The sequence below is a fragment of the Cavia porcellus genome, unplaced genomic scaffold (assembly GCF_034190915.1).
Source record: "Cavia porcellus strain 051 isolate PalLab524CR breed Dunkin Hartley unplaced genomic scaffold, mCavPor4.1 scaffold_15, whole genome shotgun sequence".
In the NCBI taxonomy this organism is placed as follows: Eukaryota; Metazoa; Chordata; class Mammalia; order Rodentia; family Caviidae; genus Cavia; species Cavia porcellus.
Genome location: NW_026947498.1, coordinates 46,843,887 through 46,871,655, shown reverse-complemented (window position 1 = coordinate 46,871,655; position 27,769 = coordinate 46,843,887). Strand labels below are relative to the sequence as shown.

The 27,769-nt window shown below is 37.5% G+C and overlaps 1 protein-coding gene across 2 annotated transcripts in view; it reads right to left on the bottom strand.

Moving 5' to 3' along the window:
* Window positions 1–3,542: 3,542 nt before the first annotated feature.
* Lnp1 (leukemia NUP98 fusion partner 1) overlaps window positions 3,543–27,769 on the bottom strand; it is a 58,715-nt gene continuing 34,488 nt past the window's right edge. For both annotated transcript variants that reach the window (XM_063224832.1, XM_005003418.4), the window contains exons 2-3: window positions 8,410–8,637; window positions 3,543–4,937 (exon numbers count right to left, since the gene is read on the bottom strand). In XM_063224832.1, coding sequence (XP_063080902.1) covers window positions 4,830–4,937; window positions 8,410–8,637 — 336 coding nt within the window. In that variant the 3' untranslated portion in view covers window positions 3,543–4,829. The remainder of the gene's footprint in view (window positions 4,938–8,409; window positions 8,638–27,769) is intronic.

Sequence of the window (27,769 nt, the reverse complement as noted above, 5' to 3'; positions counted from 1 at the left end):
TTTTGATTTGTCATAATGGCTTTTATGAGATTGAGATAAATACCATGTATTCTGATTTTCTCTGGGGTTTTTACCACGAATGAATGTTGCACTTTATCAAAAGCTTTCTCTGCATCTATTGAGATGATGATGTGATTTTTGTCTTTGGTTCTGTTAAGATGGTGGCTTCATTTATTGATTTGTGTATGTTAAACCATTCCTGCATTCCTGGGATGAATCCCACTTGGTCAAAGTGTGTAGTCCTCTTTATTTACTGCATTTTGTTTGCCAGTATTTTATTGAAGAGTTTTGCATCTATGTTCATTAGGGAGATTTGCCTGTAGTTCTCTTTTGTGTGTGATATTTCTCTAGTTTTGATATCAATATAATGCTTGCCTTCAGGAATATGTTAGAATTGCTTTGCTTTCAATTTCATTGAAGAGTTTGAGGTGTCTTGATGTTAAATATTCTCTAAATTTCTTATGGAATTCAGCTATAAATTCATTGGGATCTGGACTTTTCTTTGTTGATGTTTTTCATTATGTTATTAATTTCAGTAATTGATAAGTGGGTATTCAAAAGTTTTGTACCTTCTTGATTCATTTTTGATAATTCCTACATTTCTAGGAATATGCCCATTTCTTCTGTGTTTTCCAGACTTTCTGAATAAATATTTTCAACATAGGTATTGATGATCTTCTGAATTTCCAGAGTATCTGTAGTAATTTCATCCTTTTTATTCCTCATTGTATGAGTTTTTTTCTTTTCTTGATAAGGTTGACTAGAGATTTATTGATTTTATTTATTCTTTCAAAGAACCAACTCTTTGATTCATCAATTCTTTGCACTGTTTTCTTAGTCTCAATTGCATTAATTTCTGCTCTAATCTTTACAACTTTCTGCCTTCTTTGGGTTTTAGGTTTGACTTGCTCTTCTTTTTCTAAAATTTTGGGATGTAGCATTAGGTTGTTTATTTTTGTTCCTTTCATTTTCCTGATATAAGAATTCATCACCAAATTTGCCTCTGATGACTGATTTTGCTGTGTCCCACATGTTCTGGTAAGTTACATTTGCATTTTATTCAGTTGTAGATATTGTATAATTTCTTAATTTCTTCTGTGACCTATTGGTTGTTTAGGAGAGTGTTATTTAATTCCCAAATGTTTATGGAGTTTTTCTGTTTTCTTTTGTCATTAATTCCCAATTTTATTTCACTATAATCAGATAATATGCATGGGATAATTTTGATCACTTTGCATTTACTTAAGCATATTCTGTGGGCTAGTATATGGCCCATTTACAGAATTACCCATGTGCAGCTATGAAAGCTGTGTATTCTGATGTTACTGGTTGGAACACTGTACACATCTGTTAAGTCCATTTTTTCACAAGTTTGATTCACTTCTGTTATTTCTTTATTTTTTGTCTCATTGATCTATCTCTTTTTGACAATGGAGTATTGAGATCCCTGTTATAGTTATGTTATTGCTTATTTTATTTTTCATGTCCAATATTTGTCTCATATAATTAGGTGCTCCTCTATTTGGTCTATACATATTTATGATTGTTATCTTTTCCTCTTGAAGTTTCTCTCTGAATGTTGTGACTTTATCTCTTTTGGTCATTCTTGGTTTGAAGCTCACATCATCTACAAATAGAATAACTATCCCTGCTTTTTACTGGATTTCCATCATACAGAGTCTTCTTTTCCATCCTTTGACTTTTGTTCTATAAATTTTCTTTTTGAGTGAAATGTGTTTCTTGTGTATAGCATATTGTTGGAAGGGTTTTGTTCTATAAATTTTCTTTTGAGTTAAATGTGTTTCTTGTGTATAGCATATTGTGGGAAGGGGTTTCTTAATCCACCCTGCTAGTTGTTTCTTTTGATCAGTGAATAGTGACCATTTACATTGATGGTTCTGATACATATTGACTTATTTTTGTCATGTTATCTTCCTGATGTTTGTTTTCTACTTTTTCTCTCTAAGTACTTGCTATGCTTGGTGGTTTTCTACTTTTGCTGTTCTTGGAATTGTGGTCATTTTTACCTCTTTCTAGACTATTGTTTAGTACTCTTTGTAGTGTTGGTTTGGTAGTCATAAAATTTTTCAGTTGTTCTTTGTCATGGAAGTGTCATTTCTCCATAAATTTTGAAAGATAGCTTTTCAGGGTACATCAATCTGGGTTGCAAATTGTTTCCTTTCAGGACTTGAGATACTTCATTCCAAGCTCTTCTTGACTTCATGGTTTGTGTTGAGAAGTCTGCCATGATTCTGATGGGCTTTCTTTGTAGGTGATCTATTTCTTTTCTCTGACAGCTTTTAGTATTCTGTTCTTATGCTGAATTTCTGAGATATTTCTTATATGCCTGGGTGTAGATTTCTTTTGGTTATGACTAATTGGAGTTCTATATGCTTCACTTATCTGCATATTGGATTCTTTTCCAATGCTTAGAAAATTTTCTACTGTTACTTCTGCAAATAGTCTTCTTACATCATTTTTGTTGACTCCTGCTTTTTCATTGGCATCTTTTGACACTTTTTTTTTTGTCTTTTTCCTTTTTATCAGTACTGGGGATCGAACTCATGACTGCTTGTTTGCAAGGCAGGCACTTATGCCATTGAGCTAAATCCCCAGCCCCTCATTGGCATCTTTCAAACATACTGTTTTTCTTTGCATCATCTTGTGGCTGTTGAATTGTTTTGTGATTACTTGCTATTTTTAAGAGATCTTGTCTTTCATGATCATTAGCTTCCATCCTGTCTTCAAGGTCTGAGAGTCTATCTTCAGCTTCATTCAAGTGGTTCTGCCAACTTTCAATGGAATTTTTAATTTTCTGAGTATCTCTTTGAATGTTTCATGTATTCTAATTCTTTTCTATATTGTTCATTTAATGTTTCCATCATTTTCTCATGTTCTATTTTTATCTACATCTTCTTTAGATATGCTCAACATTTCTTTCATAATGTTTGTCATTTCTTTTTCTTACCTGAGAGATTATTTCTGATCTGATTTCCTCCATTGCTACATGGGAGTTGTTTACCTTTGTTACTATCATTTCAGATGTTCAATCTATAGGTTCACAGGCTGAACATCATTACATCATTTGCTTCTAAAGAGAAATGGAGCCAGGCATGGCAGCACACTTCTCTAATCCCATCACTTGGGATGCTGAGGCAGGAGGATCACTGTTAGTTTGAGGACAATCTGGGCTACACAGTAAGTTCTAGGCAGAAGGAACACTGTTATTTTGAGGCCAGTGTTGGCAACACAGTAAATTTTAGGCCACCCTGAATTGTGAAACCCTGTCTAAATAAATAAAGGCAGACGTGACCACATGAGAAAAATGAGCACTAGGATCAGAATGGGTAGGTTCTAGTCCCTAACTCTGCCACCATACTGAAAAGTTACAGATCTTTTCTAGACTTGTTTCTTCAACCAGAATGTAGAGAAGAACAAAACTGTGACACCTAGTATTTGTGGTCAACTTTGTTAGATTAAAGGATACCCAAATGTCTCAGTTCCTTTTTTCATTGCTGAGACAAAATATCCAACACCCAAAGTTAAAGGAGGAAAAGTTTATTTTAGTCCAGAGTTTGTAGAGGTTTCAGTCCATAGTCACCTGGCTCAAAGGTAGGGCAACATGACAAAGGGACATGACAGAGGAGAACTAGTTCACAGTACTGCCATCATAGAACATCAAACATTCTCTTCTCTTGTACCACATTCAGACTACAAGCTTATTGGATGGTGCCACCCACACTCAGGGTAAACCTTCCAATTATCAACACCAAGAACTGTGGTAAAATATTCAGTGGACTAACTTAATCATCATATCCTTAATTCATATTTACACACCCTTAATCAACATACATACTCTACATCTAGCCACCTCCAAAAAGCCTTACCTACAAGTTCATGAGGCTTTGGGTGGACATCTAGATACAACACTGAATAACAGGTAAAGCAATACTGAATAACACTGAATAACAGGTAACGCAATATTACTGAGTATACTTATGCAGATGTTTCAGGAAAAGATTGACATTTGAGTCACTGGGTTAAGTAGAGAAGATCTGTCCCAGTCAATCAATGTGAGTGATTACCATTCAACTGACTGAAGCCCAGGTAGAACAAAAAGCAAAAGAAAAGAAAACCTAATTCTCTCTCTCTTCTCTCTCTCTTTTCTCTCTCTCTCTCTCTCTCTCTCTCTCTCTCTCTCTCTCTCTCTCTCTCTCTCTCTCTCTCCTACGTACCTTGCTTCTGTCTCTCTGGAGAACCCTGAGTAACACAGAATCCCACATCCAAGTAATAAGAATTTCCTTAGGTAATGCTTAAAGCATTCAGTCTACTATTTGGCTTGTGAATTACCAGTTCCCACTAAAGGATGGCCATTAGACATACTTACATAGTTGTTTCTAATAAGGAAGTAACAAAAAGTCACACCAAAGACTTTTATTTAAGATTTGTAAAGTTCATATGGAAGAAGAGTTGGTAAAGACATGAAGGTAGCTCTTTAAAAAGAATCATTCTACATTTTCAGAAATTACTTTATTTTATAAAAATGCTTTTTATTCTTCTTATCCCCATAAAAAGGTCATAAAGCAGATTACACTCTCAAACAAGATGCCAAAAGTAGCTGGACTATCACACAAATTGTCTCAAAAAGCAATCATTCCTACCTCCCACTTGAGTCAGTCAGTATCTGTAAATGCCCTTATACAGCTGTCACCCTGACATCCTGAAATGATGAACTGGAATGCAAATGAATAAGTCAAATGTGTCATCATTATATAGAAACAAAGTACAATTCAGGTCCTTTTCTTAGCCACAGGAGCAATGTATGTTTCTCAGTGGTTTTCATTCATAGAGCTCCTTCCTTCCCTCAATTTCTTGTTTGATCTTATCTCCATACTCAGGCATTCTCTCTCATTTTTGTCCTTTTTGCTTTTAGGTCCCTGAAAGAGACAAGACACAAAAAGATAAAAATGAACCAGCTTCAAGTTTCTCTGAACAATGCTACACAAGGAAAGCCCTGATCATGTAGCACACTTCCACATCTTAGTCTCCAGTAATAATTAGCACGAACCCAATTTCTAAGTTACTTTTCCCATTGTTAAGAAAAAATATTCATCTTGTAAAGTTAAATTAGGAAAGGTTCATTTTTGTTCACAGTTTGTAGAAGTTTCAGTCCATAATTGGCTGACTCCAAGGCACTGTGGCATGGCAGAGGAGCATTACAGAGAAGAAAAACAGTTCATGGCAATGAAAGCAGGGGGCAGGAGGCAGCAAAAACAGCAAGCAGCAAGTGATGGCAGCAGCCCTCTTCTCTCTTACATTCTACCCAGACTGCACACCCTTAAGGCAGGTGTCACTCACACCTCTGGTGCAAATTTCTATTCACACCTAGCACAATGCCACACCAATCAATGGACTAATTTAGTAATTACACATTCTTAATCCTAGTATCACACACTAAACCTTAGACTCACACACTCTAAATCCAACCACCTCTAAAAATCCCCATCTATGACTTCAAGAGGCTTTGGGGGAACATCTAGACACAAGCCATAATACCCAATATATTATACTACTAAATGTTTTACTCATAGGAGAGAGACAGAGACAGAGAGAGAAAGAGAACCTTAACATCACAATGGATCCAAGAAGGTTGTTCAGTCTGTATACAACTGTGACTGTTGCCCTCTGATGTACTTACAGATGTGACTTCACAGTAATATCTCCTGGAGTTTTTTGACAATGAAAATGGAATCATACACAGAATGAATTCTAACCTACCCATATTCATTCCATTAAATTACATTAAGATGAGGGTTTGCACTAAAGTTTAATGTAAATACTAGAAAAGGAAATGTTAAGAAATAATATCCAACCAAATTTGCATTACCTAATAGTTTGCCCAGGATACTGAACAGAGTGTTATTCTAGGATTAGGAGATATAGCACTAAATACAGATTCTACCTGCCAGCTAGTCTTAGAAGGAGGGAGATGAACCATCAGTAAGTACAGGTGCTGATTAAAATATACAATGAATGTTCAAGTTTTTGAAAATTTATTACAGTGGAAGACATATTGCTATAATCCCCCCTCAAAATACTTCCTTCACTTTGAACACATTCATCTCATCATGTTAGCCACTTTCTGAAACAGTTCTGAAGGTCACCTTTCATATCTTTTCCAGGAATGATTAAAAATATGGTACATTCTACTGCCAAATGCCCAACAGAAAAGCAAGCTCATAAAACCCATTACAAAGTTTTCTCAACTGCCTTATACACCAGATATGGTACTGTGAGACTTCTCCTCCCCAAAGTCAGAATGACCACAAAAGATAAATGTTTTGAACTGATTTAGGGCATTGATGTAGCCACAACAATACAACTAAATGGACTGGGGATTCATCTCAGTAGTAGAATACCTTCCTAGCATGCACAAGGCCCTGACTTCAATCCCAGTACCACAAAAAAAGTACAACGAAAGACTTACAAAAAATTTCCCAAAATTGCTTCAGAAAACAATGATGGAATACGTATGCTCACAATGAGGGAGACCATTACATGATAGATTAATAGTAGTGAGACTTTTACTGTAATAACTTATTTACCTTGAACATTCATCATAGTTTTGAATCATACCTTGTAAGTCTAAAAGTAAATAAGAAAATAATTGGTGGTGGTAAGTGCAATGGTAACTACAACAAGGTGACATGATGGGAAACTACTGGGGGCAGGAAGCCCTCTTATATTTGATGACCAGGGAATGCCTTTTCATAGAAATCACTGAGCAAAAAGTGGCATTGATAAGTTTGGGGACAATATTTATATATATTTCCATGTTTCAAAAATAAACAGGGGATGGGAATTTAGCTCAGCAGCATAAGTACCTGCCTTGCAAGCAGGAGGTCGTGAGTTAGATCCCTGGTACCGATAAAAATGAAAAAGACAAAAAAATAAAAATTAAAAAATAAACAGATAAAGTTCTTACTCCTCCCCCTCATTTGAATTGGAAATGTTGAAGAGCTTTGGGAAGCCTATGTAAACACATGTAGTAGTGAGTGGAATTCATAGAATATGACACAGCCTTGGAAATTGAGAATTGTAAAGATGTCTGGTTACTATGATGGTGTTGCTACAGTGTAAAGATATACCTGTTTTTATACCCAGACTATTTGTATACAGAATGGTTAACTGATTGCAATCAGAAAACCAAATAAACAATGAAGCTTAGATACAAATTAACAGAAACTTTAAAATTGTCATGTTTAGTGGTGTATGTTAACAATCCCAGCATTCTGGGAGGCTGGAGCAGAAAGATCTAAAGTTTGAGCCCAACCTGGGTAATTCAGCAACTTAGAGAGAAAATTAAAAATTAACATTTTCAGGTAAACATGTTGCATGATGATTTCCTTAGATATATCACTATATTCATCTGATCAAAAATCATATATTGCAATCATAATATCTCCAACACATTAGACTCTGTATAAAAATACAGTGATTATTATTTCCAATTTTGTTTTTCCTTTATTGATGAAAATATACAAGAATTATCAACAAATAATGATCTGAAATATGTTTTCTTATTTTATCAGTTGGAAACAAAATATGAAAATCATCAACATAAGCCAGCTGAGTTTTTCAGTAACAAAATGAAAATTTTAATATTGCCAATAATGACCAAGCCACAAAAAGAGCTTCTTACTCTTGTTTATGCTCAAAGGAGAGAAATTGATGGTCCCAAAGCAAAAATAATATAGTCAACCCTTCCTCCATGGGTTTGCATCTGTGGATTCAGCCAACAGAAAATCAAAATATTCAAAAGAACATTAATGTTTGTACTGGAAATACACAGACTTCTTCCTTTTATTACCTAAGTATATAGTGTAGTGATTATTTACATTGTATTTATATTGTATTAAGTATTAACAGTATCCACAGATTATGTAAATCATATAGGAGAATATATAAATATATCTTATATGCAAATTTTATAATATTTTACATAAGAGATTTGAGCATCCTAGGATTTGGGTATTCAAAGATGGGGGTGTTGGAATCAATACCTCAGGAATATGGTATATACATTTTTAACTTTCCTGTCAGATTGCAATTTTCAATATAATTAGTTTTAGAAAGTTGTATAGATTATTAAATAGGAAAAGGTGTAAAAGAATCTGTATATGTTCTAAATTTTTAATTTTGGAGTAAGATAAATTTCATAGTGTACATTTTAAAATTAATTTAATACATATAATTTTAAATTTATCATAATAAATTGAGTGTCACTTTCAAAGATCTCATTACCAAGCAATAAATGAAATTAAATTTGCACTTCTCAAGCTTAAAGAAGAAAAGCTTTTTAATTTCTCTCAGAAAGTGGCTCAATTATTCAATAGCTCTGTTACATACCAAAGAGTCAGAACTTTTGGTTTTAATGCACAGTTGCTGTTCAAAGGACTCTGAAAATTCCTGAATTTTATGGTGATATTGTCCTTTTGGTTCCACTGGCTCCTTGAATGACCCATTCACTGAGCATTTTCTGTAGTACAGCATGTGAGTTTGGCGTTGGAACTGTTGGTCCTGAGAATGCCTTCTGGGTTGGCAATCAGGTAATGTAGATCTGGAAAGCACAGGAAACTAAAATATAAAATTAAAAATTAACAATATAAAGAGACTGTACAATATTAGCACAGAGACAGAATGGCTACAAACTATCAACTAAACAAATCATCCTCTTGAAGGTAAGAACATTCTTCTACAATTAGGAAGCATAATCAATTAGTCAAAGTAAAAGTAGATCATTCCAGCTTACCTTTATTGCTAGCTATTTCATCAGTAGCAGGATAAATTCCAAAAATTTTTTTAATTTTAATGAAACCACAACTTTAATGAAATCACAATTTTTTTTAAATATTATAAAATTTAAATATTACTTTAATATTCTATATCTAAACCTCTCGGCATGCACTAAACTAAAATCAAAATGGATCAAGAACCAAATGTTAAACAGAAACACTTAACCTACGCCAAGTCAAAATAGGTAAAACTCTTGAAGTCACAGACATAAGAAAGGACTTTCTGAACAGAATCCCAGATGCACAGTAAATAGTTCTGAGAATGAACAAATGGGATTATATTAAATTAAAAACTTTCTACAGAGAAAAAAGAAACAGCCAACAGAGTGAAAAGAGAACCTATAGAATGGGAAAAAATGTCCAGTGATTCTTCTGACAGAGAACTAATATCTAGAATATGTGAAGAACTCCAAAAAAAAATCAGACTCCCAAATGCAAGACCCAATTAAAAATGGACAAGCAAAATGAACAAACACTTTAAAGAAGTACAAATGGTCAATAAACACATGAAGAAATGCTCAACATCACTGGCCATTAGAGAAATACAAATTAAAACAACACTGAGATTCCATCTGACCTCAGAAAAAATGGCCATCATCAAGAAATGAAGTAATAGACTTCCGGGAGAACATGGCGGACAGATAACAGCAACTACCGGAGGCTCTCTGAAAAACTAGGCTCAGAAGCCAGGTATGGTGCGGACTAAAGAGACATAAGCAGGTGGAGTTATGCTCTGCTGACTCAGGAACAAACTCGGCTGAGAGAAACCAACTTGGAATGCAGTCCTGGTGCTAAAACAGGAACAGAAAAGTCTCGCTGCTGAGGCTGGACCCTGCGCCATTGGAAGCCGCGATTTGGGTTTCCCGCCGCGCGGTAGCTGGCTGCCTCTACATCGGCTCGGCAAGGAGAGAGACGCGCGGAAACTCTGAGAACGGGAGTCTGCGAACGGAGTCGAAAACAGGACGGGCAGGGAGGCATGTTCTGACTTGTGGCGAGGTGAGTGAGAGAAACTGACACTCCACCACAGTTTGACTCCAGCGGACTTTCTGGGCCGGAGCAGTCCTGCGGGAGCAGGGCGCGGTGGCGACTCCAGCCACACATTCTCCTCTCGGGCGGGATTGGTGAAAAGTGCCTGGCCTGCGTGACGCTGCCGGCGGACCCCGTAGGCTGGCCCAACCCAGATCCCAGAGCCTGACGGAGGCCGGGAGGGGTGGGCCCCCGAGTAGGCTGCCTGGTGCGCATCAGTGAGTGGGAACACCTAACCTGCACAATTCGATCAGGCTGTGGCTGACAGGGAGAGAAGCTGGGCCTCTCATATAAGCTTGCATATATAAGGAACAGAGAATATGGGAAGAGGCAGCAACAAGAAAGGCTCCTCAGCCCCCAATTCTGAGAAACAGGCAATAGCGGACACCGCACCAATACACATAAAGCACCATATAGAGAGCCTCATAGACCAATTCAGGAATGAAGTTATCAACGACCTGAAGCTAGAAGTATGCAAAATAGTTAGAGAAATGCTAAGCCCCACCCAAGAAAAAACAGATGGTGGAATGGAAGAACAGAAAAAGAGGGGAGAATTGTTTGATGGAGAAAACAGGGAAAGCATAGAATACGTGAAGCAGGTTCAAAGGGACTACCAAGAAACTAAGAAGTCTATCGAAGACTGGCATAACAGCTTGAAAGAAACTAAGGACAGACTATCTGAACTGGAGGGCAGAATTGTAATATGGGAGAAGGAAATGAAAATCTTCTTAAAAATAACAAAGAAACAAACAGCAATAATACAAAGACAAGAAGATGATAAGAGGATCCATAACTTAAGGATTAAGAACATAAAAGAAGAAGTAGGGACACAAACAAATGAACTACAAAAGCTACTCACAGAAATAATCCAGGAGAATTTTCCTAATTTAGCAAAAGGTAAAGATACTCAGATGTATGAGGCATACAGGACCCCAGCCACCTACAACCCAAACAGAGCAACACCCAGGCATATAATAATAAAAATTCCAGAAATTCAATACAAGAACAGAATATTAAAAGCTGTCAGAGACAAGAAGCAGACCACTTACAAGGGAGCACCCATCAGAATTACAGCAGATTTCTCTGCACAAACCATCAAATCACGAAGAGCATGGGGGGAAATAATTCAAGCTTTGAAAGATAATAATCTCCAGCCAAGATTGAGATATCCTGCACAACTGTCCCTGGAAATTGATGGAAAAACAAGGTGCTTCCAGGATAAAGAGGAACTGGGGGAATTTGCAACCACCAATTCAACTCTACAGAGAGTATTGCAGGATATTCTAAAAAAAGAAAAATACAAAGAATCCAGAAATAGTGGAGGCCACAACTAATGGAGCAGAGAACAAAGTGAAGAAGACAAACTGACAGCTACTGACAGAATAAGAGCTCAACAGAAATGAGGCAGAGAAGATTGGATGATAGGAACAACTATTTTAGAGAAAATGACATCTTAATAGGTAATACTGATTTAGTATCATCTTGTTTTGAAGTCTCATCTAGCTTTTGTCCTTCTGTCTCCAATGGTCTAAATAGGTTGTATCTTACTGGATTTTATTATGTATGATAGTATAAGCAAAAACCTTTTAAAGACAAGGAGATTATACAGAAACCATTATTCATTTTCTGTTAGTCGATTCTAAATACTCTGTAATGCTGTCATTCTCTTGAATGGTTTTACATTGTTTTGATATACTTAATGCTACAGTATACGAAGTTGTACTCAAGGATTTCAAGGAAAGAGACAATATGGTAACTACTTTTAGGTCAGGATTATCTGGTGGTGAAACACTATTCTGCTTAAATGGTTATGTTTTGATCTGTGCTGTTTCATTGTTATGCCCTCTTTTATCTCAATCTCCACTCCATTATTTACTTTTTTAATACTTTTTTTTAAAATTTTTATCCTTTTAATTAAAGGAAAAATAATAGCAGGATATATTATAGTAACCCACTTTGACTTTCCATTACCTCGATTTAAAGCCCTGTATTACTCTCACCATCTGGTTTTTAACTGATGTTCCCCTATTCTGTTTTGCTGGATAGTATCAGGTTCAAAAATTTAGGCATCAGCTGTGAAGATAATGAGATTCATTATAACACCCATTCTCGTTGACTTTTATCTACTTTTGAAGACCTACAATGTCTCCAATGGTTTGGCTTTGTCGGTTTTGTTCTTTACTGTTTTGTTCAATTGTATTATAACTAATGGTATAGGCAATTCTATTAGAGATAGCGGGAGGCATTATGGTAACCATTGTTGATCACCTTGTATTATGTTTTCACATTATCTATTATGTCCACCCTTTTGCCTTGACCGATTCTGTTCTGTTATGTCTCATTTGGTTTTACTCTCTTCCAAAAAAGCAATAAGAACCGTGGGAGCAATGAAACCCAAAATGTGTAATAGTCATTGTACAAAGGAGAGGAAAAGAAAGTGCTCTAAACTATATAACTGCATGTATATTTAAGTGTATAAGATAGAATATGATATCACAGAGTTTTATTGGATCATTGAACAGAACTGTTTGCAGTATCATTGATGGAATGTCCACTTTACAAGCTTTAATTTTGTGACTTGAACAATTATTTCTAAGATGACAGTATGTAATCCATTAACTAGTGATTTCCTACTGTTCATTTTTTTTCTGCAAATCTGTATAACTTGTACCCTTTCTCTGCTTTTTTTTTCTTTTCTCCTTAAATAAAAAAAAAAAAGAAATGAAGTAATAACAAATGATATAGAGGTTGTAGAGGAAAAGGAACCCTCTTACATTGTTTGTAGGAACATGAAGTAGTACAACCACTATGGAAATCAACACAAGGATTTCTCAAAAACTTAAATCTAGAAATTCAGATAGCCCCAGGTATCTTTCCAAAAGAGTTAAAGGCACCATGTTACCGTGATACATGAACACTCATGCTTACAGATAATAGGAACATAGATAGATAATAGGAAGTAGGGAGATACATTGTTCTCATAGGGGAAAGAAATCAAAAAATGGAGCCAAAAAAGGGAGAGAAGGTACAAGGAATAAAAGAAAGGAATTGGGATGTATTATGCACAGGTACCAACCCCATGCAAGTAATATAAATATATGTACTACAAACATCTACCAAAAAAAGTAGGAAGGGTAAAGTTCAGGGTTGAAGGTGAAAGAAGGAGAAAGAGTATAAAAACAGGAATTGAAATGTGCTATGTACATGTATCAATTTTCCACAAAAAATGAACATTATATACCACACATATATACTAATAAACTAAAAATAAATAAGTCACTAGGGTGAGTCATAATCCAATCTCACTGTCAAATAATCCATATCCAATAATCCATAATCCAATCACTGAAGAGGAAATCTCGATGCATTGAAAGACACTAGGTGCTTTCTCACAAAGGAAAAATATATGAAGACCCAGCCAGAAGGAAACCATCTGCAAGCAAACTAAAGGGGCCTCAGAAGAAACCTTGGTTTTCTACTTATAAGACTCCAGAATATTAAAAACAAATTAGTATCTGTTGTTTCAGCCACCCATTCTACAGTACTTGGTTACATCTTGCTAATTCACATAATAAGAATCTTATGCTCAAACAATTAGAAATATGGTTAAGATTTACAAATATGCTAAATGCATGAGGTGAATCACCACATATCTATCCATTTGCTGTCAGTTACGGCAGTAAGTGCTGTGGATAGTGTTGGAGCAAAACAGGGTTGTGATCTTCTTCTTGAAGCTGGCATTCACATGGAAGATAGTAAATAAAAAAGCATGTGCCTATGTCCTTGGTTAATTTCTCTAAAGTGGAGACTTCCAGGAAGATGGTGGAGTAGTAAGCAGCAGAGAAAACAGCCTCTCTGAACACACCATCTAGATGGGTGAATGTACCACTGTGAGGAAGACAAGAAGGAAGGAAGTGAGTCTCCTGGATTCAGGAAGAGTCTAAAGTCTGAATTGAAGCCCATGGAGAGTAAAACAGAAAAATTTCAATGAAGAGGAAGGTGGTAACTGTCGGCATCTTCACCCAGAGCCAGACTCTCTGCATAAGGGTGCTACAGGCAGCTGAGTTAGTTAGAAATATTATAGGCAGTCAGACAGAGATAGACCTTTGAAGAAGCTGGCACAGAGGAACAAATGTCTTGTAACCTTGGAGGAGACATAAACTCTTGCGGTGGGCCAGTTCTCAAAACAGAAGGCAAAACAAATGCAACCACACCCTAAGTATAAACATTAAAGATTAGATATGGATCACCTTGAGGAGCCAGGAGTCACCATCCCAGCCCCCTACAGGAAGAGTCACTGACCTTTAAGAATGGTTGTTTGATACATGACTTCACTCCCTATTTTTCCCTGATTTGGTCACTTTTAACTAAACAAACTTATTGGTTGATCATAGTTCTGTCCTGAAAGAGTTTTGCCCTAGAATAAATTACAGGACATTATGGCAATGGTATAACATGGTGGAAGGCCAAATTGGGAATGCTTGTCCTGACAGTCACTTCCTCCTTCTTCTCTGATTACAACTTCCTCCTCCCTTTCTCCATGTGTGTGAAGAAAATTCCAGTCAGTCATCAATGTCTGCCCCATGTGCCACTTCCTATCAGAGGCCATCTAACCTTCCATCTCTCTATATCTGGTTGAAGGAGAGAGCCCAAATGCCGTGGGTTGTATGTTCCTTTTCAGGTCCTCAATAAACCTGTTCTTTTCTTTTTCTACTTTTTGCTTCTCTATTGTGCCAGGAAACTCTAATATTTTGGTGCCTTGTGATTCAGATTGGCAGAGTGCATTGGGTCCTGGAAATGAGTCCCAGTCTTAGCTCCCCTGCCTATGAAAAACTTTTCCTTCCTCCAGGACCTGTTTATTTGCCACTGCTAGCTTGCATCCAACACTGACCCTCCTCATTCATCATAGGTGAGCTGCTGTACAAAGGTTTCTGTTTCAGTTTCTCAGTGGATAACAGCTTTCACGTTCTTTGCCAAGGCAAAGCTGTTTTCAACCTTAGAAATTTGCAAGCTTGCATCAGAGAACCTATCCATTGCCATTCTTGGACAAAGAGCAGTTTTCATGTTCCTTAGGCAGGACAGTCCAAGGCAAAACTGTTAGCATCTTGTTCTCTGGGATCCCACCCTGCACTCTCAGTAATGGCTAATAAAAATGAGTATTGGGGTGCCCACTCTTCAGATCCCACACCTCCACCTCGGAGGTTAGGCTGCTTCCATGCCCAACTTGCCACCTTTCAGACCCCAGACCCCCACTTCAGAGGGCAGACCACTCCTGCACCTGCCCTCCCACCCTTTGGATCCCAAACCTTCAACTCAAAGGACAGGCTGCTTCCACACCCACCCACCCCTACCTTTCAGAAGACCCACACACACACCTCCTGGACCTAGTATTGCTGTTGATCTTTGGTTGTACCTTCTCCTCCCAGAACATTGAACTGCAGTGGATTAACCTTGCTGGGTTGATGGGAGATTCAATAACCCCTCATCCAAACAGAGGACCTCAGCAGGTTTCTGTCAGTGTGGTGAGTTTGTCCCTAAAACAAAGGTCTTCAGCAGGCAAACAGGAGCAGTAGCAAAGTTCCCTCTAGCTGTAGGACTTTGGCAAGCTTGGCAAGAATGTGGGTGAGTCCTCCCTCCATACAGAGAACATCAAGTGGGTTTAGGAGTGCCAATCAGGCCTCCCCAACCTGAAGAAAATTAAATGCTTATGGGACACCAGTGACACAATAGGGTCCCAGCCAAGATAAACACTATAGTCAGGGAAATCTGGAACAACCTGAAGACATAGTAACAGCAGGAACAAGGGGTTGACTTACATCAATACTCCTAGGCTAGTCAGCCTGGAAGAATATAGGACTCACACAACAGGCCCTGCAGGAGGAATGCAGAGGGTGACTGACCCTCTCTTCATTATGGTACCCACCAATTGAACAAACATCAACCACACAGTAGGACCCTAAGATACACGCTACCAACAGTTGAGACTAATGGGAGTGAAAGACCAAATATTAGCCCAAAGGTGAAAATGACAAAACATAAAACAAAATGCAATCTCAAACATCGAGTCCACAAGGAGCAAGTACAGGAGACATTGAAATAGAGGACTTTAAAAGTCATACACCTGAAATCTCTGAAATGATAACAAGTGAAATAAAGAAACAAATCCATGAGGCTACAGAGGAAATCAAATTAGAAATAGTTTCTCATGTACAGACAGAAATGACAACCTTAGTAAAGGAGTAGCTCAGCATAGCTAGAGAAGAAATAGATTTTTTTAAAAATACAGAAGCATGGGAAACTGATTGAAACCTTGAATGAACAATATAGAAAACAAACAGAATGCATGAAACAAATTCAAAGAGATATTCAAGAAATAAAAAATTCTATGGAAACCTGGCAAAACAAAGCTGAGGATAGAATTTTGGATCTTGAGAACAGGATCACATCTAGCAATCATGAAAGCCCTGAAGGAAAACAACTTTCAACCCAGATTCATGTATCCTGCAAAATGCTCTTTGAAATTTAATGGAGAAATAAGATACTTCTATGACAAAGAACAACTAAAGAAATTCACATCCACCACGCCAACCCTAGAAAGAATACTGAAAGACATATTACATAGAGATAAAAATGACTACAATTTCCAGAACAGAAAGAAATCACCAGATAGGGCAGGCAATTATATAAGGAGAAAAACAGAAAACTAACAGCAGGAAAATAACATGATAATGTTGAATCAGTATGCATCAGTTATACCCATCAATGTAAGTAGCCTTAATTCACCTATTAAAAGAAATAGTTTGACAGAAGGGATCAAGAAACAGTATCCCACAATATGCTGTATACAAGAGACAAAGCTGACTCAAAAGGAAACTCATAGACTCAAAGTCAAAGAATGGAAAACAAGATTACATGTGACAGGAACCCAGAAAAAAGTAGGGGTAGCTATTCTATTTGCAGGCAATGTGAACTTCAAACCAAGAATGATCAAAAGAGATAAAGACTGTCACTACATACTTGTCAAGGGAATAATTCAAGAAGAACAACTAACCATCATAAACACATATGCACCAAATACAGGAGCACCCAACTATATAAGACAAATACTAATAAATATGAAAAACCAAATAAGCAACCACACAATTGTAATAGGGGACCTGAATACCCCACTGTCACAAAGAGACAGATCAACTAGACAAAAAGGCAGCAAACAAATTATAGAACTGAATCAAACCTGTGAGCAAATGGACTTAGTAGATGTTTACAGAGTGTTTCACGCAACCACATCTGAATACATATTCTTTTCAGCTGCACATGGAATATTCTCCAAAACAGACCATATATTAGCCCATAAAACGTTCTTAAGTAAATATAAAGGGATTGAAATTGTCCCATGCATGTTATCAGACCATAGTGCACTTAAATTTGAAATTAATGGCAAAAGAGATTGCAAAACCTGCATAAGTACATGGAAATTAATAACAGCCTCCTGAATAATCTAATTAAAGAAGAAATTAAGCAATACCTACAATTCAATGAAAATTGATACAACATACTGCAATCTGTGGGATGTGATGAAAGCAGCCCTAAGTGGAAAATATATAGCAATAAATTATCATATCAAGAAAACAGAATGAGCACAAATAAACAACCTAATGTTACATCTCAAGCTTTTAGAAAAAGAAGAGCAAGTTAAACCCAAAGCTCATAGAATAAAGTATAAAGATCAGAGCAGAAATTAATGCAATTGAGACTAAAAAATATAAAGAATTAATGAATCAAAGAACTGATTTTTTTGAGAGAATAAACAAATTTGATAAACCTCCAGCCAACCTTATCAAGTAAAAAAAAAAAAAAAAACTCAAAGTCATGCAATATGGACTGAAAAGAGAAATTACTACAGATGAAAATTCAAAAGATCATGAATACCTACTTTGAGGATCTCTACTCACATAGGGTGTAAAACACAGAGGAAATGAACAGATTTCTATAAATGTATGAACTATCAAAGCTCAATCAACAAGATACAACAACAATTTTTTTGGTACCAGGGATCAAACTCATGATCTTCTGCTCACCAGGCAGGTGTCTATACCACTGAACAATCCCCAGCCCTTTTTTTGATATAACCATTTGAATAACCCAATATCAACTATTGAAACCAAAAACATGATTAAAAACTTACTAACAAAAAAAGCCCATGTCCTGATGGATTCATAGCTGAATTCTACAAGAAATTTAGAGAAGATTTAATGCCAATACTCCTCAAACTCTTCAATGAAATTGAAAGGGAAGCAATCCTTCCTAACTCATACTTGTGAAAGGGTTTTGGCCCAGACAGCACACTGTAGCCAGGAAAGCCTCAACGGGAAAAGGGAAGCCCCTATCTCCCCCGCCCCTAGGAATTTACCTGTGACGCCATCTTCCTACCCCTGGGAATTTACCTATGGTGCGAAATCTAGGACCAATGGGCTACCTGTGCATCCCTAATGCCTGCCTTAGGTTCCACCCCAAACTGAGGCTACTTACATACCCCTACGCCACATGTCTGCTGGAGAGATCGCCCAGACGCCAGCGGTGGGGGGTGCCAGTCATCTCTCTCTGTGTTCTCAGAATAAAGGCCACTTTTTGTTTTATACTTCTCATCTTTTGGAAATAGTTTTCATCTTTTGGAAATAATCCTATCACTTGAAGCCAAGTATTACTCTGATACCAAAAACAAGGAAAGACCCAACCAAAATGGAGAACTATAGGCCAATCTCACAAATAAACATTGATGCAGATTCTCAATAAAATACTGACAAATAGAATGCAGCAATTCATAAAGACCAAGTGGAATTTATCCCAGGAATGGAAGGGTGCTTTAACATATGCAAATCAATAAATGTAATACACCACATAAACAAAGTGAAAAACATCACATGATCATCTCAATAGACACAGAAAAAACTTTTAATAAAGTCCAACACTTATTCATGATAAAAGACACCCATTTTTAGAGAGGGTCTTTGAATTTGGGAGGCTTGATGTTTTTCAATTCTTTATATGTTCTGGATATAAGTCCAGAATTGAAAAACATCAAGCCTCCCAAATTCAAAGACCCTATCTAAAAATAGGTGTCTTAGTTACTTTTTACTCATCGCTGAGACAGAATTTGGTACTGAGGAGGGCAGTCGTTTGCTGTGACTACACTTGACCATGTTTTTCGAGAGGGTTTGGAAATGGCTTGTGGGCAGAGTTTGGAAAGGTTAGGACATGTTGCCTGGTTGCAATGAGCTACAGCAGCCTAGTGTGTTCTGTAGTGGAGATTCTGGTCAGAGCTCAGGAGACCAGGACACTGATAGAAAGCCTCATGGTAAAGACCAGGCTTGGAAGGTTTTTGCAGGGAAGAAGGATGGCAATGGTTGTTGGACTCCCCATGATGTATGTATGGCTTGGAAGAAAGTTTGTCTGCATTTTGCTCATGCCCAGAGACTTTGCCTAAGACTGAAACAAAGGGCAATGGACTGATTAATCTAGAAAAGGAAATTTCAAAGCAATCGAATATTGAGGTTGTGGCATGGCTATTGTTGGGAGCTTTTAGCCAGCTTTATGTTGCAAATCAAGAGCAAAGAGCCCAGCAGGATAATTTGTAATACTGTAAGTTTGGCCAGAAGGAAAATTCCAGGAGTGCTGTGGATTGTAAAGACAGAGTTGAGACTTTGATTGCTGAGGAGAAACAGAGAGATAAAAGAATTTGCTCAGAGGAGAAAGCTGCAGAGCACTATGCTCCAGAATGGCGACGGAGGCCTCATGAGGTTCCAGAATGGTGGCAACATAGAGAAACTTTTCCTCACAATCAGGTAAACAAAGCCCTGTGATCCTGGCAACTGACTCCTACACCCAAGAGAGAGAAAAGCTTGGCTACTGCTTCAGCTGGCAGCAGATCTTGGTGGGATCCACAAGGTGCTGATTTTAGGTGCAAGGAAAATGCAAGACTTCTGAGGATAAGATGGCTTCCACCTTGATTGCAAATGGCCTGGGAGGCCAAGCAGTGTGCCCCTGAGAGGGCAATTTGTGAAGTTGTAAAGGTGAAGTCGAAGGTGCAGTGGAGACCCCAGAAGTTTGGAAAAGCCAGGAATGTGGATGATCCAAGGAAAGCTGCAAAAAGTGAGCAGAGAGGATTTAAGAGAAAAGCTGTGGGAGCTTAAATCCCTGGAAGTGCCATGCAGGTGGAATCACCCAAGCCTTTTGGAGCTTGTAACCAGATTGCTTCAGATGCTGAGCATGAAACTCTAGGACTTAATGCTCATCCTGCTGGATACTGGACTTGCTTTGCTTCCAATGCTGTTTGTAACTTTTGGAATGGTAATGTTTATCTTGTGCCTTTGCATTTCAGAAATGTTTAACCTTGTTTCATTTGTACAGAGAGTTATAGTTAAGAGTTTGCCATCAATCTTGGAAGAGACTTGGGACTTGGACTGTTCAGCAATGCTGAAATTATTAGACTTTGGTAACTCTTGGAGGTGGACTAAATGTCTTTCGTATAAAGGATGTACATGAGTCCTGGGGGCCAAGGATGGAATGCCATGGTTTATGTCTGTGGCCCCCAGGCCTCATGTATTTGCATTATGCATTTGTGATTGGTTCACTGTATAGTGCTTGGATCAATGGGGTCAGTGCTACACCCACATAGGGGTGGAGCCAGGACGTAATGTAATGGCAGGAAGAAGGTGTGTCTTGCTCTTTTGCTGGTTTCAGCCTTGCTGTTTGCAGCTACCATGAACTGCGGCCCCACCATGCCAACATGCCTTGAAGCCAACTGAGTATGGACTAAAACCTCCAAAAACTGTAAGAAATAAACCTTTCCTTTCCCAACTCTGGGCTTCAGGTATTTTGTCTCAGCAATGAGTAAAAAGTAACTAAGACAATGGGCATGAGATGAACACACACTTTTCAGATGAAGATATACAAATTGCAAGAAAATACATGAAGAAATGTTCACTATCACTGGTCATTCAAGAAATGCAAATTAAAACAGCATTGAGATTTCATCTCACTTCAAAGAGAATGGCTGCCATCAAGAAATCAGACAATAACAAATGTTGGCAAGGCTGTGGGGAAAAAGGAACACTTCTACACTGTTGGTGTGAGTGCAGACTTGTGCAGCCACTGTGGAAATCAGTAGGGAGATTCCTTACAAAGCTAGGATTGGAAGTTCCATTCAATCCAGCTACTCCACTCCCAGGTATTTTCCCAAAAAACTGAAAAGATAATGTCACAATGATAAATGCACACCCATGTTCATAGCAGGACAATTTGTAATAGCTAAATCTTGGAAACAACCAAAATGCCCATCAACCACAGAAGGGATGAAAACAATGTGGTATTTTTATACAATAGAATATTACTCAGCTATAATAAAGCATGATCTTGAGGTCTTTATAGAAAAATGGAGGCAATTTGAAACTATCCCCACAAGTGAAATAAATCAGACTCACACTTATAAATATTGTAGTCTCTCTAGTATTAAAAACAATAATAAAAAACTGAAAAGTAAGATCCAAAATGTATAATGATACTGTGATAATGAAAGAGAAAGAATGTGCTCTAAAGAATGTAACTGTATATGTGTTTAAGTGTGCAAGACAGATAACCGTACTACTAAGTTTTTTTAATTCATCAAATAAAATTGTTTGTACTGTCACTGATTGTCCAATTTTTAATGCTTTGATTTTGTGACTTGAGCAACTACTTCTAAGATAACAATATGTAATTTTTTAACTAGTGATTTCTTACCAGGTTTTTTTTTAATTCTGTATTACTTTTACCCTTTTTTATATTTTGCCTTTTTTCTCTAAGTAAAAAAATGGGTGTTGGGACCTTCCTTGTCACACTCTCAAAACAGATGACAACTTCTTTTGATAAGTGTGACCCAGGACAGTTTTACATCCTTGGAGGGTAGCTAAAGCTCTTATGTTCCAAGGCAAAGTTGTTCTCTTGGCTCACCCTCTAATTCAGTCATGAGGAATACCATTTACTGTCCCTCAAAAAACACACCTCTGGAGTAACTTGTTCATAACCCTGGTGCTCTTGGCCTAAAGAAGTCTATAAAAACAAACAAAAAAAAAACCCTGATCTTTCATTGCCAGATGGTTGGCTGACCTACCAGCTTAACAGCAGCCCATGACCTAAGGGAAGAACATGTGACTCTTCTATCCTTCAAAATTTATATAACTTTTGTCCCAACAGCAAAAAGTTGGCAAAAATCCCTCACATACAGGCCTTTCTCACTTTGAAGATATGTTCTTCTCTCATTCATTCTCCCCTTTCCTCACCCAGATCAGTTTCTAACTCTTCCTTTACTTCTTCTCTCCAATCTCAGGCTCTTTAACCAGCCCATTTATCGCATCAGAAAGTCTCTCTTCTTTCTCTTCTACTCCTCCACTCAGTCTCATGTGTTTCAGACACCTAGAAGGCCACATGGTACTCCAAAGCCATCTTGCAGTTCCATACCATGTTGTCCTCAGCATTCAACTTGCTTCAGTTCACATGGAGGACAATTGCCATCTTGTGAAAGGTCACAGGGTAGACTTCTGGGAGAACATGGTGGACAAATAACAGCAGCCACGAAGGCTCTTTGAGATTACCAGTTTAGAATCCAGGCGCGGTGCTGTGTGAGGAGTCCTATGCCAGGGGAGATGTACCCTGCCGACCCAGGAACAAACTAAGCTGAGAGAAACCAACTGGAAATGCAATCCTGATGCTATAACAGGAACAGATAAAATTTCAGTGTGGAAGCTGGATCCTGCACCATTGGAAGCGTTGTGAATTTCCTGCTGCCGCTACTGCATACCAATCTGCACGGCAGGGAGAGATATGTGTGAAAGCTCTGAGAGCTGGAATCGGCGAACCAAATGGTGTTGAGAGCAGGACTGGCAGGGAGCCCGGCATCGACCTGAGGTGAGTGAAATGGGGACCCTTTCATAGACTGGGAGGCTCCAACAGAGGACATTCTGGGAACGAGCAGACTAGCCAGAACAGGGCCCTGCAGTGAATTTAGTCGCATATTCCCCTTTCAAGTGGGAGTGGTGGGGAGCACTTGGCCTGGTGACGCTGCAGACTAAGATCCAGTAGGCTAGCCCAAATCAGGTCCCTGCACCTGGTGGTGCACCCTAGCAGTGAAGCATTCAGTAGGTTGACCTGGAGGGGCAGGCCCAGCAGAGGCTGCCCAGGTCTGTGTCTCCCTAGTACACTGCAGTGGGTGGGAACACCTAGCTGGTGTGATTCAAACAAACTGTAACAGACAAAGAGAAAAAAAAACTGGGCCTCCTATATACGCTTGTATAGAAGGAACAAAAAGTATGGGAAAAGGGAGCAACAAGAAAGGGTCCTCAGTCCTCAATCCTGAGAACCCTGATCCAGGAAAGGTAAATACAAAAGAGAATGAAGACAGAAAACATGCAATATCAAACATGGCACCTATAGACATAAAGCGGTATCTCCAGAGCCTCATAGACGAGTTCAAAAATGAAGTATTTAATGAAATAAAGCAAGAAATAAGTAGAATAGTTAGAGAAATGCTAAGCACCGCCCAAGAAAAACAGATGGTGGAATGGAAGAACACAAAAAAAGGGGAGAATTGTTTGATGGAGAAAATGAAGAAAACATAGAATACGTGAAGCAAAAAACTCTATTGAAAGCTGGCATAACAGCTTGAAAGAAACTAAGGATAGATTATCAGAACTGGAGGACAGATTTGTAAGGTGGGAGCATGAAATGAAAAACTTCTTAAAAATAACAAGAAAACAAACAGCAATAATACAAAGACTAGAAGATGATAAGAGGATCCATAACTTAAGAATTAAGAATGTAAAAGAAGAAGTAGGGACTCAAACAAATGAACTACAAAAGCTATTCACAGAAATAATCCAGGAGAATTTCCCTAATTTAGCAAAAGGTAAAGATACTCAGATGTATGAGGCATACAGGACCCCAGCCACCTACAACCCAAACAGAGCTACACCCAGGCATATAATAATCAAAATTCCTGACATCCAATATAAGAACAGAATATTAAAAGCCGTCAAAGACAAGAAACAGATCACTTACAAGGGAACACCCATCAGAATTACAGCAGACTTCTCGGCACAAACCATCAAATCACGAAGAGCATGGGGGGAAATAATTCAAGCTTTGAAAGATAATAACCTCCAGCCAAGATTGATATATCCTGCACAACTGTCCCTAGAAATTGATGGAAAAACAAGGTGCTTCCAGGATAAAGAGGAACTAGGAGAATTTGCAACCACCAATTCAACTCTACAGAGATTACTGCAGGATATTCTAAAAATGAAAAATACCAAGATTCCAGAAACAGTGGCAGAGTGGCCACAATGAATGCAGCAGAAAGCGAAATGAAGAGGACAAACTGACAACTAATGACAGAAAAAGAGCTCAACAGAAATGAGGCAGAGAAGGTTGGATGGTAGGAACAGCCATTTTGGAGAAAACAAGACATCATAATAGGTAGTGCTGATTTAATATCTTCTTGTTTTGAAGTCCCATCAAGCTTTTGTTCTTCTGTCTCCATTGGTTTTAACGTGTTTTATCTTATTGGATTTTATTATATGTGATAATATAAACAAAAACTTTTACAGACAAGGAGATTATACAGAAACCATTGTTCATTTTCTGTTAGTTGATTCTAAATACCCTGTAATACTGTCATTCTCTTGAATGGTTTTACATTGTCTTGATATGTTTGATGCTACAGTATACAAAGTTAAACCCAAAGACTTTAAGGGAAGAGATGCTATGGTAACTACTATTATGTTGAGATTATCTTGTGGTAAAACACTATTTTGCTTAAATGGCTATGTTTTGACCTGCACTGTTTTGTTGTTATGCCCTCTTTTTTATCTCAATCTCCTTTTTATTATCTACTTTTTCATTTTTATCCTTTTAATTAAGGGAAAAATAAATAAAAAATAGCAGGATATATTATAGTAACCCACTTTGATTTCCTATTAACTTGATTTGAAACTCTGTATTGCTCTCACCATCTTGTTTTGACTGATTTTTCTCTATTCTGTTATGCTTGATAGTACCAAGTTTGAAAGTATAGGCAACAACTATGAAGACAATAAGATTCATTGTGATGCCCATTCTGATTGACTATTATCTTTTTTTGAAGTCCTCTAATGTCTCCAATGTTTTGGTTTTATTGATCCTATTCTTTACTGTTTTGTTCAATTTTATTATAACTGATGATATAGGCAATTCTTTTTAAGATAACAAGAGGCATTATGGTAACCATTGTTGATCACCTTGTATTTTGTTTTTACATTATGTATTATGTCCATCCTTTTGATTTGACTGACTCTGTCCTGGTATGTCACATTTGGTTTTACTTTATTCAAAAAAAAAAAGTAATAAGAACTGTGGGATCAATAAAACCCAAAATGTATAATTGTCATTGTACAAAAGAAAGGAAAAGAAAGTTCTCTAAAAGATATAACTGCATATATATTTAAGTGTATAAGATAGATAACCATATTACTGAGTTTTGTTGGATCATTGAACAAAACTGTTTGCAGTCTCACTGTTTGAAAGTCCCCTCTATATGCTTTAATTTTGTAACTTCAACAACTATTTCTAAGATGACAATATGTAATTAACTAGTGATTTCCTGTTTATTTTTTCTGAAATTCTGTATAACTTGTACCCTTTTTCTGTTTTTTTTTCTTTTTTCTCCTTAAATAAAATAAAAAATAAAAAATATAAAAAAGAAAGGTCACAGGGTAAATGGCCACCATCTTGCAGTCCCTCATCATGGGATCAGCAGCAGCCATCTTGTTGCAGGTCACATGATGACCAGTTGCCATCTTGTGCTCCCTCACCATGTAACCGGCAGCAGTCATCTTGTTGTGGCTCTTATGGTAACCAGTCACCATCCTGTGCTTTCCTGTCACATGGTGATGAGTGGCCATTTTGTGGTTGATTACCCTGTAAGTGCCCACAGATGCCTGCTGGGTGATTGGCTGCTGGGTGGCCATCTACACCTCCCACTCCATAGCCTTCTGAGCCTCAATCCCTATTCCCCCTTAGGGAACAGGCTTGTCCCAAGGGATTAGTTTATATTCATATTTCTTTCTCTCTTATTAACCTATCTCAGATTAAATATAAATGAGATTCCTTTCTGCTATTCTTATTTCAAGAGAGCTCTGCTAATTGATCTACAAAAAGGATCACACCAGTCTATCTATTATAGTTCAAATTGGCCAAATATATTTGAGTGCATTCTGATTTTATGCTTGTCAGTCTGTCTGTGTAACTGTTGCCTGTTTGTTTAGTCTGTTTGTACTGTATAGATCATCTGTCCATGTTTGTCCATTTGTCTGCTCTGTTAACAGCTGTTCCTTTTTATTTGAGCTCAACAATATTTCCTCTTTCTTTTTTTTTTATTTTTTTACATTTTCAGATCATTTAATTAAGGTTTACTTGGGTTGCAGATTTAAAAAGCATGCTTCACCTGGCTTGCCAGCTGGTCAAAATGATGATAAAATTCGTTTTTAAAAAGTCCCTTGGGGTGAAGAGATTAGAAAAGATTTCAATTGATAAATAAGAAAGTGGCCACCTGGTAAACTGAACCAATTCTTATTCATTAATTGGAGGCCCTAATCACCTCCATAGCCATAAGGGAGACATCCAGCTAAAGTTATAAAAATATTAAGGTTCTTATTGCTAATATAAAGGTTTCATATGGCTAGGGCAATTTATTATTGCTGATCTTATAGTATCTTATGGTACATTCATGCCTTCAAGTATAAAATTGGAATTGGTTATGAAGATAAGCATCTTCTTTCAGATCCAGACATCTGCCTTTTCCTTGTACTCCAGCCAAAAAATTCAAGCCAAACCGACATAAGGTCACCAGTCAAATGATAATTTTTAAACACAAGTTTATGTAATATCCATCAAAAAAAAGGACGTAAGAGCCAATGGGTTATAATTGCTATAACCTAAAAACAGTTTCTGAACTTAACTGTCATCCCTACTGTTCATGCTTTGATTATATGTGCTTTCATTATTTGTTCTTGCCTAGAAGGTGCCAAACTCCAAGGCATCCTATGGATAAAAACAATAATAAATATGCTAAATTCCTTTTACTGAGATCCACCAGATCTTTTTAAAAAAGACTGTATGACACATATTGAAGCCATAATTAACTATACCCAACAGGCCTTAAATTACACCATAGCTGACCTCTCTCCTAAACAAAAAAAGGTATAAAACAGGCCATCCTCCAAAATCAGATGTCATTAGACATGCTAACATCACAGAAGGTATTATGTAATTGTAAAAACTAAATGTGTATATGACAAATCAATGTCAGTTTCTAAAATTCCCTGGATCTTATCCTTTCCTTCTCATGGGAAGCCATTACTGAAACTGTACTCATAATTATCCTGTTGATTCTATTATTTGGCCCATGCATACTTAATTGATTCTTTGCCTTTTTCTCCTCTAGAATTAAACCTTTACACCTACCCAACATGAAAATGCCTGCTATCTTCCGAAGCACTAGTTAAAAACTGCAGAGTATCCTTAATGGCCATTTGACAACTTCAACCCCCCTCAGCCTGAAGAAGCCAGATTGGTCATTGCCCATTACCCCTCATGGAAATTTGTGTTACTTCTTCAAAGGGGTAAAAGTTATAGGCAGCTGAGTCAGTTAAAAATATTATAGGCAGTCAGACAGGGTTAGGGCCTCATAGGAGCCAGCACAGAGGACCAAATGTCTTGTGACCTTGGATGAGACAGATACTTCCTGCTGTGGGCCAGATCCCAAAACAAAAGGATAAACTTGGCCCTCAAACTACACAGCTGAGACCTTCTTGATATGG